At 40.9% G+C, this 13876-nt stretch overlaps 1 protein-coding gene across 1 annotated transcript in view; it reads left to right on the top strand.

Moving 5' to 3' along the window:
- Nucleotides 1-13876, top strand: part of LOC112867883 (alpha-2-macroglobulin-like) — a 46834-nt gene that overhangs the window by 1774 nt on the left and 31184 nt on the right. Inside the window, exons 2-11 of the mRNA XM_086714125.1 lie at nt 668-851; nt 1708-1867; nt 2267-2319; nt 4012-4032; nt 4306-4474; nt 4919-5003; nt 7060-7180; nt 7921-8035; nt 8477-8586; nt 10673-10834. Coding sequence (XP_086570251.1) covers nt 668-851; nt 1708-1867; nt 2267-2319; nt 4012-4032; nt 4306-4474; nt 4919-5003; nt 7060-7180; nt 7921-8035; nt 8477-8586; nt 10673-10834 — 1180 coding nt within the window. The remainder of the gene's footprint in view (nt 1-667; nt 852-1707; nt 1868-2266; nt 2320-4011; nt 4033-4305; nt 4475-4918; nt 5004-7059; nt 7181-7920; nt 8036-8476; nt 8587-10672; nt 10835-13876) is intronic.

The following is a 13876-nucleotide window of genomic DNA, read 5'->3' on the forward strand; positions in this document are numbered from 1 at the left end:
CATGAGTCACCTGGGCCCAAAATTCAATCACTAGAAGGCCATTTGTGGGCGGAACCACTGTCTAGCCAAGAACTGAAGGGCAAATATTGAAAATGCAAATAGCCAGAGTTAGGTAACAAGAAGATAACATTAGTTGCTCACCACAACTGAGACTTTAAACTAATGACTCTCTTTCTTTGAGCGTCAGATTCCATATCTACAAAGCGGAGGCAAGTATTTTCCATACGATTTTCACAGGGTTGTTGGATATATATATATCCAGGGAAAGTACTGCACGTTGATTGGTTTTTGCAATGTCTCCCCTGAGACCTTGCTTGCTTTTTACAACAGTCCCAGTGTAAAATAGATTTACGACACGGTAAGTGTAACCAGCCTATTTCTGATGTGAATTCGGATGCTTGCATGCGGTGTTCCTGAAAGTGAGGTGTCTCAGCAAATTTGCTCACACAAGTCAAATGTTCACTGCAGTGGCATTGGTGATGGGGCAGGGAATAAGTCTCACACGTGCCGTTCCACAGCAGAGATCAATTTCATGTTCACCAATATGTCTTCTCGTGGTAGAAAACGAATGATAGTAACGATAATTGTGATGGAAAATAGTGCTGGCGGTAACACCAGGGTGATTCCCGTCCTACACTCTCCTCTAACTGGACTCCCCCATTCCCAGGCAGTACATGGCCCTGGTCCCCTCCCTGCTCCACACCGAGACCCCTGAGAAGGGTTGCATCCTTCTGAGCTACCTGGATGAGACAGTGACTGTAAGTGCTTCCTTGGAGTCCCTCAGGGGAAACCAGAGCCTCTTCACTGACCTGGTGGCGGAGAAGGATTTATTCCACTGCGTCTCCTTCACTGTGAGTATGCCCATTTGACTTAATACACTTGATTCTACTGGTTAGGGTCATAGGCATCTAGAATTCAGTCAAGATAAAACTTTGAGAGCCTGGAAAAGACTTCAGAAAGAAATCTAAATGTAGTAACTATGCATAGGAATTAAGAAGCACTGTGTGTGAATTTCCAGCCATGGGAGCCGAATAGTTATAGGCATATTAAAAATCAACTTAATGACCAAAGAAAATTTCTGTTAGCCAGGAGGGGAAAAAGTAGTATGCACTGGACAAAGGGAAAATGTGACTTCTTCTTAAAATGTGACTTCTGTAAAATGGAAAATAGAAAAAAATATTAATAAGGCACACTAGACCAATGCATGACGCACGCCCCCAGTGGTGGCCTGACAGGAACGCGTCACCCCATACTGAAGAGTGAAAATTGTGGAAATTTCCATAAACACATATCCAATCTCTTCAGAGTTGCCCACATGTAACATGCTTATAGCCTACGGCCAATAAACTATGGTAGTTTTCTTTCCCATAGCCTGAAAATATATTCCTACCATGCCCTTTAAGCACATAACATCAACTTGGTAAAGTTCAGTATATAATTGGATCAGGACTGTATTGTTTGATCTATAAGGAGATGTGAGTCTCACTTATGACCCCCTTTTACTGATATATTTTCCTCCATCTTCTGTTCTGTCTCCCCATTTGTAAAATGACAGAAGTAATTCCTGTCCATGGCAACCTCCCCTACTGACAATCAGGGGGGCGCAGTGAAGCAAAGGGGCCAGATGTCCAGAGAGGGGAGGAACATGGGGTGGCGGGGGAAACTTGGGAGACTGAATGGGTTCTTGGGGTCTGTCTTATGTTTCAGGTCCCAAGGTCTCCATCCAATGAGGAGGTCATGTTCCTCACTGTCCAAGTGAAAGGACCAACCCAAGAATTCAAGAAGCGGACCACAGTCGTGGTTAAAAATGAAGAGAGTCTGGTCTTCGTCCAGACAGACAAAGCCATCTACAAACCAGGGCAAACAGGTACGAAGAGGCCCTACAGTTAGAACCACTCCCAAAAGAAAAGATCTTCCTCCCCTGCATATTCCCCAGTCAAAGGCCTTGTAGTCCTGGTTCTTTAAAAGTTTGAGGGGCGCCTGGGTGGCTTGGTCGGTTAAACGTCTGACTTCGGCTCAGGTCATGATCTCGCGGTCTGTGAGTTTGAGCCCCGCGTCGGGCTCTGTGCTGACAGCTCAGAGCCTGGAGCCCGTTTCAGATTCTGTGTCTCCCTCTCTCTCTGCCCCTCCCCTGTTCATGCTCTGTCTCTCTCTGTCTCAAAAATAAATAAACGTTAAAAAAAAAAAAAAATTTAAAAGTTTGTCTCACCAGCCCGTAAGCCTGACTTAAGGTCTCTGGGACTCATGGAAAATATTTCTGTTTCAGTGAAGTTTCGTGTTGTCTCATTGGATGGAAATTTTCACCCCCTGAGTGAGTTGGTGAGTCTCCAAATGTCTATATGGAATCATTCTTATCTGGATAAACAATCTGGAAGCCTGTTTTTGGTGTTGGAGGAGGACCAGGGAGAGGAAGAATCTGGTATCACTGGTGGTGATTTCTGGCAGTACAACAGTGAGAGGTCCTCATTTAAACCAGAACCCCAGCTCAAGAGAGTACCTAATTCTTTCCATCTTGGTACTGGTACTTAGTCACCTGTCACACAGTTAAACTTATTCCTTATAAAGTTCTCAATTAGGCAAATTAGAAAGAGATATTACATAATAGACCCACCTACACCATCAAACAGCTTAAATTCAAATAAACTATCAAAGAGTTAGAATTTTTCTAAACATACCTACCAAAAACCGCCTCTATAAAGGAAGAGTGTAATCAGTCTTTGTTCCTTGAAACTAACACTACTTGATCGCTTCTCAGCCGTTTGGCTAAGATCAAGTGAAACTAACCCTACTTGATATTGATAAGAAATAACTCAGCTTTAATGCAGACATCAAACAAAAAAGTCTTCGTTTTTCTCTCCCAAACCCACCACCCCACCACATCTTCTTGTCTCAAAGGCAATTCTTTTCTTCTAACGCCTTAAACAAAAGATTCTCACGTAATCCCTGCTTCCTCTCTTTGACACTCGCGTCCACTACATCTGAAAGTCATGTTAGCTTGAAATATGTCCAGACTATTTCTGTCTGGACTTCTAATAGTCTTAGAATAATAGTCTTCTAAAAAAGACTATTTCAGTAACCTTGAAGCTGGTCTCCTAGTTTCTACTTTCACATCTCCGTCTAAAATAAACACCTTATCCATCATTGTAGCAGCCTTACTGTCCCCCTTTTTTTCTTCTTGGCATTTCCCTACCTGGTATATAAATCAGGTGTGTGAGTGTGTGTGTGTATATAATATGTTTATCATATATATTCTTTATATTTCAGATACATGACTGATATATCATTGATATAGATCTTAAATTCATAAATATTAAATATCAAATCAGTATCCATATAAAATTATAAATATATAAATATTAAGAATATATAAAATATGTATCTTGGGGCAGCTGGGTGGCTCAGTTGGTTAAGGTCTGACTTCAGCTCAGGTCATGATCTCACGGTTGGTGGGTTGGAGCCCTGCATCGGGCTCATCGTCGTCAGCACACAACCCGCTTTGGATCCTTTGTCCCCTTTTCTCTGCCCCACGCCACTTGTGCTCTCTCAAAAATAAATACGCATTTTTTTAAATGACTAAATATTGATAGCAGAGGAGCTATTCCTCTTCTTTATTCTTCGAACTAAGAACTCTTTGGCCATCTCAGTATTTGGATCTGAGTATGGTTACTTCTAATTTTGTTGGTGTTTATTTCCTAATCCGTAAAATTTCATAACAAAGGAGTGAGTATTCCTCACTTGATGCTATAAGCATTGAAGTAATGTCAGTAAATACTATTGCTAATAAAAGACTGTGCACATACCTATATTTTGCTGATAGCTTAATAAGCTCTTAATATTATTTATTAATTGCTTAAAATAGATTAGTTAAAAGTTTTATAAAACTTAACCTGAATTTTTTTCCTGTTTTACTATAGATAGAGGTATTCTGCATAAAGATGTCTTGCTTATAAATCACAATTAAGAATATTTGAAAATAATTCTACATTTCTTTATTTCTCTTTTGTCTTTCAGATTCCACTTGTATTCATTCAGGTAAGCAACAGGAAACATACCATAATCAGAATTAAAGTAATACATTTAGAGAAAATGTTCATATTTGGGAGGCTGTTACATTCTACCGGAAGCTTGTCATTAAGGGAGAAATGTCTGAGTTCATACAACACCAGATGGTTCTGTCATCTTCCTCCCCTCTTCACCACCACCCCATTGGTTGTCTTTGTGAATAACATAGGGGTTTCCATAAATTTCTTTTATTGTCTCTAGGGCTCTAGGCTCTTTTGTAAGTTACAATTACTGTATCCATAGGACCCGAAAGGAAATCGTATCGCACAATGGCAGAAACTCAAGTTAGCGAGTGGTCTCACGCAACTGGCCTTTCCCCTCTCATCAGAGCCCATCCAGGGCTCTTACAAGGTGGTGGTACAGAAGGAATCAGGTGGAAGAACGGAGCACCCCTTCGCCGTGGAGGAATTTGGTATGGATAATGGAAAGTCACGGAGCATTTTCTTCATATCCAAACTTCCAGGGCCTGGAATTTGAGGTTATTTAGAGTCCTTTCATTTCCTACATGTGAGGTTGGGCTTCGAGTAGAATCAGTTATATCTAACCCCAATGAGACTATCAATAATCTGTGAATAGGACTTTGTGTAGCTTGGTTATTTTTGTAATAATTTTTAATCTCGAAAAAAATGTAAAATACCTTTACGAGAAGGCTTCCATAATTCATTAGGATTACAGTGATCCATCACAGTCCTTCAATCAGAATATCCATTTGATGGTAAGGTGGTTGGAGGGAAGACTACAGCTAACTTTTCAGGACCCTAAAACACTGTTAGGGAATTGTTACAGAGAAACTGAAAATACTAACTCCCCAAAAGTTGAAAAACAATCACTAACTTCCTTTATCTCCGATGAACAGTTCTCCCCAAGTTTGAAGTCCAAGTAACAATGCCAAAGATAATCACTATCTTGGAAGAAGAGGTGAATGTGTCAGTATGTGGCCTGTGAGTTTATTGTTATTATTTTTTTTAATCGTTTGAGAGAATTATTTAAAGGAGATTCACCATGGGGAAGCTGGGTGGCTAGTCAGTTAAGCGTCTGACTCTTGATTTCAGCTCAGGTCATGATCTCGCATTTCCTGAGTTAGAGCCCCACGTCCAGCTCCGTGCTGACATCAGGGAGGATTCTCTCTCTGTTTCTCTCTCTCTCAGCCCCTCCCTCGCTCATGTGTACTCTCTCTCTTTCTCTCTCAAAATAAGTAAACTTTAAAAAAAAAAAAAAACAGGAGACTCACCATTTGGGATATTTTCACTCATTTCTTTAAGAACAGTGGGAGGACAGGGGCGCCTGGGTGGCGCAGTCGGTTAAGAGTCCGACTTCAGCCAGGTCACGATCTCGCGCTCCGTGAGTTCGAGCCCCGCGTCAGGCTCTGGGCTGATGGCTCAGAACCTGGAGCCTGTTTCCGATTCTGTGTCTCCCTCTCTCTCTGCCCCTCCCCTGTTCATGCTCTGTCTCTCTCTGTCCCAAAAATAAATAAACGTTGAAAAAAAAAATTTAAAAAAAAAGAACAGTGGGAGGACAAATACTTTAAGTACATGGAATCATCCCATCTCTAGAACCTTCCTCGCCTGTTGCTTCTCTATCTTTCCTTCTTATGTTCTTTCATGTCCTTACCAGCGTCGTCATAACTATCACGGGGCAAGCAACTGTTCCTAGAGAACCTATCTATGAGGACTGATTCTGAAAGTGACAAAGCTATACGCACACACACACACACGTACACACACGCACACACAAATGGGATAGTGTTGAAGGATAGTGACTTTCCCATTTCCCAGGTAGAGGAAATTCTGTCATCAACAGATCATTTACGTGACCTTGCATACATAGTGGAAAAATAGCTTTGATTCAGAATTTGTAGAGATAGGCATATTACCAAGATCTCAGCTGAGTCATCGGTCTACCCAAGTCATGTCACATTCCTCTCAGCACTGCCATTTTTCCTGATGACACTGGACATGATATCTCAGTTTGGTCCTTTCCAACCTTGAAAATTCATGTTTCTAAAATCTAATGCTCCCATCCCCAGTCGTCCATCGACAGCACTAGCAGAAAGAGCAAACAGAGTGAAGAAACCAGCCCTGCCAACGACCGCACACGTAATGCACCCACAATTCCGCAGGGTCCCTGCCCCAGCACTGTCTCAGAGTAATCGCCACCAAATTCCTGATCCTATGTAACTGGTGAGCCAATACTCTTGCAAGTAAAGATTCAGAAGATATTTTAGATAGGGAAGGAAACAAATGCCCTTGAAAACACATCAACCATCAATGACATATCTATATGGCACAAACCCAGTTTCATAAAAAGTAAACAAGTTAAACTCCATATACATAGAGAAGGCAACATATCACAAGAGGATAATGGGAGGAGACACCATCATATTAATAGTTTGTATTCCTAGGTAGAATTGAGGGCATTTTCTCTCTTCTTGGTTTTGTTGGTATTGTTTTTTTCCCCTCTCTCTTAAGAACAGGGGTAGCTTTGGTAATAAGACATGTATCTTTTAAAAGATGGGGTTGGGGCGCCTGGGTGGCGCAGTCGGTTAAGAGTCCGACTTCAGCCAGGTCACGTTCTCGCGGTCCGTGAGTTCGAGTCCCGCGTCAGGCTCTGGGCTGATGGCTCAGAGCCTGGAGCCTGTTTCCGATTCTGTGTCTCCCTCTCTCTCTGCCCCTCCCCCGTTCATGCTCTGTCTCTCTCTGTCCCAAAAATAAATAAACGTTTAAAAAAAAAAAAAAGATGGGGTTAAAAATAAAAAATTAAGGGGTAAAAAAGGCATGATCAAAGAAGACTAGTAAATCTCAGCATGTCTCACTAGAGATTTGTTAAAAAGAAGGGTCATTACTTAACTTACTTGCTCTTAGCATTGTGAAGGCCCTGCAGAGATTAGAGGGAAGTACAGAGAGGAAATATACTTCAGCTAAAGGGGGAATATAAATAGGTAGAAAATGGGGATGTTCAATGTCTGCTTTGATTCATTTGGCAATGTTCCTATGACAGATACACATACGGGAAGCCTGTCCAAGGACATCTGACTATGAGCATGTGCAGAAAGTACAGTAACCCTTCTAACTGCTATAGTGGAGAGTCACAGGCCATCTGTGAGAAATTCAGTCAACAGGTAGGTGGAAGACTGTCCCTCTTAAGGAACTAACAATAGAGACATTGTTGATAAGCAGTGAGTTACAACATGGTGCTAACCCAGGAAGAGAACACTCTACAAGAGAATGCTGTGTTAGCCACAGTAATTTACATGTCAGTGATTTAGCACAATAAGAATTACTTCTTTCTTATAATTGGCTACTGGGGGTGTGCTTGGTTCACCAAGCACCCAGAATAGTGGAAGTGGAGAGCAGTCTCCAAACCTGGCATTCAAAGCTGCCTTGGACATCTACTTGTATGAAGGAAGAAGGAGAATCATTATACCTGTTAAGCATTTGGGCTGGGAAGGGTATAGGTTTTGCCTTCTTTCCATGAGCAAGAACTTGTCACATGGCCCCACCTACGTGCCAGGGTCTTCAGATGGGCAGCCACTTGCTTACAACAGTTGTGTACTATGGAAGGGGGGCCCGGCTTTGGTGAAAAGTTAGGTCCTCCCTACAGTAAGATTACCCACAAATTTTTAAGGCATGCCTATCCCATTAACTCTAGGGAATATCAGATACTAAGAAATAGATGTCTGATAATGAACCAGATGCTATCAAGAAATGTAATCATAACTAATCCCTAGAGAATATTTATTGTGTTCTTGTCATTAGAAAACCCCTGGGTTACATTGTCCCCCCAAAAAATCCCACCAGATTAACCGACCACTGACCTGTCCAGTATTACGTTTCTGTATTTTGCTTTATCCCCTCCTAGCTAAACAGCCAGGGCTGCTTTTCTCAACAAATAAAAACCAAGATCTTCCAGATGAAGAGACAAGGGTATGAAATGAAGCTTGAAGTGGAGGCCAAGATCCAAGAAGAAGGAACAGGTTTGTGTACCATGTGGGTATGGGGGGAAAAGCAATGAACACTGATTTATTTCCTTTGCCAAATTATGAATTGGAAGGGAAGTAGTAACATAAGAAGTTCAGGGGGGGATTGGGCCGCCTGGGTGGCTCCATCAGCTGAGCGTCTGACTGGGGCTCAGGTCATGATCTCGCAGTTCACAAGTTCGAGCCCCAAGTTGGGCTCTGTGCTGACAGCTCAGAGAGCCTGGAGCCTGCTTCTGATTCTGTGTCTCCCTCTGTCTCTGCCCCTCCCCTGTTTGTGCTCTGTCTCTCTTTCTCTCAAAAATAAGTTAAAAACATTAAGAAGAAGAAGAAGAAGAAGAAGAAGAAGAAGAAGAAGAAGAAGAAGAAGAAGAAGAAGTTGTTCAGGGGGGATCATCCTTCCAAAAACCAATTTATTTTCTTTCTTTTTTTTTCTTCCAGAGGTAGAATTAACTGGAAAAGGATCCTGTGAAATAACAAGAACCATAACCAAACTCTCATTTGTGAAAGTGGACCCATACTTTAGACAAGGGATCCCCTTCTTTGGGCAGGTGGAGTATTTTCTAATTCACAAATCAAATTATGTAGCATCTTTTAATAAACCCATATCCTGCTCCAACCAGACCTGCTTAATATTATCTATTGATTAATATAGCCAAAGGTATAAAACCACATAAAAATAAATCTTTCCCTCTATGAATTTGTATATGAAATCTATAAAATCATTCTAAAGCACCATCAAAATCAGAAGGGCTGTTTCCCCCCACTTTTTGGACAGCCTTGTGCGATGTCACTCAATCTTTTCATCTTTTCACTCCCGGTAGATAGTGTCAAGTTTTTAGATTTCCTCACAAGAATCTCAAAATTCCCCGTGGCCACTTACATGATCCTCTGATCACTCAAATGATCTTAACTTTATATGGTAGTGAGTGGGTAGGTGGCTTTAATTTTTATTTTGAAGTCTAAAACATTCTACTGTACCTAGTGTTTCTCCATGGATATTACAGTTAACATCACTTTCTTTTACCCTCGCAAGAATTTATTAAAAACCAGTGCGCATGAGGGTAAAATACTGCTGTGTAAGACTTCCAGATTCTAAAAATATAAATTTTCTCACGTGTCTACGAAAAACCTTGTATTGTTATTTTTCTATTGGAAACAGACATGTGCAAATGGGTCTTTCTGACTCCAAAAGTCTGAGATGACAGTTGTATGCCCACCAATGAGTAATTACCGTGTATCATATTCTTAATGGACATGTTATTGAGGTTTCAGGTGTGGAGACTGTAAAAGACAGAGGGACTAGACCCCATTAAGAAGTGGTGAAGTGTGTTTTAGAATGCCTCGATTATGTTCTGACAGCAAACAATTTCAGAAACTTTAGTCACTTCCTAAAATGCACAGTCTATTTATTTTTAATTTCTCAGAAGTATATTGTACTATTTTTGTATTTCCTTCCTGCCAAATAACTACCCCATTAGTCATAAGACTCTCTCATCAGTTCGAGAGAATCTAACCTTGACTTTGCCCGCGCAGCCAATGTTTCATTGGCGAACTCAGATCTTATTAATTAATTACATACGTTGATCCAAGTCTTTTGAACAACCAAAAGTGGCTTCTACGGAAAAAAAATCATCCTCTTTGAAATCTTAACTGGACTACTCATCTACTGAGTTCCATATTAGCTATTAGCAGTAATTTCACTTTAAGCCCTTACTGAATACTATATGATTCGCCTCAATTTTGCATTTTGCACATGGGGAGTGCCTCCTGCTACCTGCCTACCTTCCAAAAGTTGGAAAATCTAGACTGAGAAGCAGATATATAAAAAGCAACTAGAAAAGTACACGGGATAATGTATTAGCAACTTCTAACTTGTGCATTTATTATACTTCAGAACACTAATCCATGAAAAGCTAACAGTCAGCCACCAAATAAGTGCCTGGGGCTCAATTAAGTTTGGCTAAGGGGTTAAAAATTGTCATTACAATCTGACTCCGGTGTTCTGTGACTCTCCAAGGGTTCTGTGTAACCCACAGCACTTCTAAAATATCCAGAGAGGGGCGCCTGGGTGGCGCAGTCAGTTAAGCGTCCGACTTCAGCCAGGTCACGATCTCGCGGTCCGTGAGTTCGAGCCTTGCGTCGGGCTCTGGGCTGACAGCTCAGAGCCTGGAGCCTGTTTCCGATTCTGTGTCTCCCTCTCTCTCTGCCCCTCCCCCGTTCATGCTCTGTCTCTCTCTGTCCCAAAAATAAATAAATGTTGAAAAAAAAATTTAAAAAAATAAAAAAATTAAAAAAAAAAAATAAATAAAATATCCAGAGAATACATTTTTCAGGTCATCCCTGTCTTCATTTCCATGATTCTCCATCCCTTTACACTGCTTTACTGTTTGTCTCAGGACTGATGACTACTAAACACGTATATATCATTTATGCATTTATTTAACATCTATCTCTTTTACTAGACGGTGAGCTCTATCTAGATGGCGGAGCTTTGCTTTGTTCACTGCGATAGCCTCAATGCCCGGAACCATATCCAACATATAGGATGTACTCAATAAATATTTGTGATAGAATGAATGTTTGGTGACTGCTGGGTATTAACCATATAACTGATCCACAGATTTTAATCTTCAGGTGCAACTAGTGGATGGGAAAGGTGTCCCCATGCCAAATGAACTCATCTTCATCACAGCAAATGAAGCTAACTATAAATCCAATGCGACCACTGATGAGCATGGCCTGGTACAGTTCTCTATCGACCCCACCAGCGTGATGGGCACCTCTCTCACTGTCAGGGTAAGTTGGAAGAGAAGTCACCAATGACATGAAATAGCCTTGGAAATAAGGTTGCAACCTAGAAGTGATGACATTTCCAAGTGGTGTTTAGTCCTATGGAAATGAAAAAAAAAAAGAAATTATAAGTCAATTTTTCAGGTCAACTTTGAAAACATTATTAAAAAGGAGGCAGTATAGTGTTGTGGTTAAAAGCGTGGGTTCCGTTTGTGCCCTGTTGAGAATGCAAAATGGTGTGGCCGCTGTGGAAAACAGCACGGCAGTTCCTCCAAAATTTAAAAATAGAACTACCATATGATCCAGTAATCTCATTCTGGATGTATATTCAAAATAATTGAAAGCAGAGTCTCAAAGAGATATTTGCACACTCATGTTGATAATAAACACTACTCACATTAACCAGGAAGGGGAAGCAACCAAATATCCACCAACAGATGAACGGAAAAACGGAAGGTAGTCTATACATACAGTGGAATGGTATCAGGTTTAAAAAGAAAGGAAATCTGTCACATGCTACAATGTGAATGAACCCTGAAGACATTATGCTACGTGAAATGGCCCGTTAGCAAACACACACACACACACACACACACACACACACAAACTGTATGATTCCACTTACATTAGGTACCTGAAATAGTCAAGTCATAGAAACAGAAAGAATAGTGGTTGCCAGGGGCTGCAGAGGAGAAATGAGGAATTGTTGTTTATTGGCTTTAGTTGTACAAAGATGAAAAAACTCTGGAGATCTATTGCACACTACTTAATACCAGCAATCTGTTCACTTACAAATAACTAAGATGGTCATTTTTGGTATGTGTTTTTTCCACCATTAAGAAGAAAATGTTTGGGGCTCCTGGGTGGCGCAGTCGGTTAAGTGTCCGACTTCAGCCAGGTCACGATCTCGCGGTCCGTGAGTTCGAGCCCCGCGTCAGGCTCTGGGCTGATGGCTCGGAGCCTGGAGCCTGTTTCCGATTCTGTGTCTCCCTCTCTCTCTGCCCCTCCCCGGTTCATGCTCTATCTCTCTCTGTCCCCAAAATAAATAAACGTTGAAAAAAAAAAAAAAAAGGAGAAGAAGAAAATGTTTAAAGAAAGAAGAAAGGAAAAAAAGGAAAGGGAAGGGAAGGGAAGGGAAGGGAAGGGAAGAAAAGAAAAGAAAAGAAAAGAAAAGAAAAGAAAAGAAAAGAAAAGAGTAGGTTCCAGAATCAGATAAATTATATTAAAATCCTGGCTTAACTCTATATTAAGAGAAAATAACAAAAAACTTCTATATTTTATTTTCTTATCTGTAAAGCGGGTACAATATTAGTACCTAATTCCTGGGGTTGTTGTGAGAATTAAATAAGATAATACATTTTTTTAATTATTTTTTCTTTTAAATATTTGTATTTAAATATTAAATATTAATATTAAATACTAAATATTTGTATTTAAATTCTAGTTAGTTAACATACAGTGCAGTATTGGTTTCAGGAGTAGAATTCAGTGATTCATCACTTCCGTATAACACCCTAGGCTCATCACAACTAGCGCCCTCCTTAATGTCCGTCACCCATTTAGCCCATCCCCCATCCACCTCTCTCCATCACCCCTCAGTTTGTTCTCTATCATTAAGAGTCTCTTATGGTTTGTTTCCCTCTCTCTTTTCTTTTCCTTCCCATATATTTGTTTTGTTTCCTAAATTCCACATATGAGTGAAATCATATGGTATCTTTCTTTCTCTATCTGACTTATTTCACTTGGCATAATACACTCTCACGCCATCCACGTTGTTGCAAATGGCAGGATTTCATTCTTTTCGATGGCTGACTGATATTCCATTGTATTTATATACCACATCTTCTTTATCCATTCATCAGTGGATGGACATTTGGGCTCTTTCCATAATTTGGCTAGTGTTAATAATGCTGCTATAAATATATAGCATTTAAATATATCGGGGTGCGTGTGCCCCATCAAATAAGATAATACGTTTTGAAACTAATAAGAATTTAAATAAAAACTTGAAACAAAAAAAGAGGGGGGGGGGAGAAACAAGAGGAAAAACCTGGTAACCTAAGTTGAGTCGTCCTGAAATGAAGACAGAGACTGCCAGAAAAATGAGAGTAGAGAACATGAGGCTGAGGGTTTTGTTTTTTTTTTTTTAAATTTTTTTTTTCCAACGTTTATTTATTTTTGGGACAGAGAGAGACAGAGCATGAACGGGGAAGGGGCAGAGAGAGAGGGAGACACAGAATCGGAAACAGGCTCCAGGCTCCGAGCTGTCAGCACAGAGAGCCTGACGCGGGGCTCGAACTCACGGACCGCGAGATCGTGACCTGGCTGAAGTCGGACGCTTAACCGACTGCGCCACCCAGGCGCCCCGAGGCTGAGGGTTTTGAGAAAATGTTTGTTACGTATAAATTACAGAAAAAGAAAAGGCTGTATTCAGCCAAGCTCTATAGACGAAGAAATAGCGAAAATAACAGAAAATGCCATTGCACAGATTATGATTTACTTCCATTCGCAAGGAACCCAGAGTCCAGTAGTATGGAGAAATGGGAGGTAACGAAAACACTGTTGTAACTTTTGACGGAAAGCCGGCTGGGGTACACGTAGCACATGGGAACTTTGCAGAATCCACAGAGCTACATTACTGTTCTCCGGGGTAAAGAAGTGAGTTTTGCATTAACATGTTAAGGAAGGTAAGGTAGATCTAGAGGTCAGAATCAGAAAGGTGATTGGCATTCAAGGAAGAATGTAGATCTTGTTGCATTGAGCAGTGAAGTTAATGAAACAACTATGAAACTTAAAAAGTAAGCCTAGGGGCGCCTGGGTGGCTTAGTCGGTTGGGCGGCCGACTTCGACTCAGGTCATGATCTCGCGGTCTGTGAGTTCGAGCCCCACATCGGGCTCTGTGCTGACAGCTCGGAGCCTGGAGCCTGTTTCAGATTCTGTGTCTCCCTCTCTCTGACCCTCCCCCGTACATGCTCCGTCTCTCTCTGTCTCAAAAATAAATAAACATTAAAAAAAAAATAAAAAGTAAGCCTAGAGACTTTAAGAAAA

Source organism: Puma concolor, chromosome B4 (genome assembly GCF_028749965.1).
Source record: "Puma concolor isolate L17-30 chromosome B4, mPumCon1.1.hap2, whole genome shotgun sequence".
NCBI classification, from domain to species: domain Eukaryota; kingdom Metazoa; phylum Chordata; class Mammalia; order Carnivora; family Felidae; genus Puma; species Puma concolor.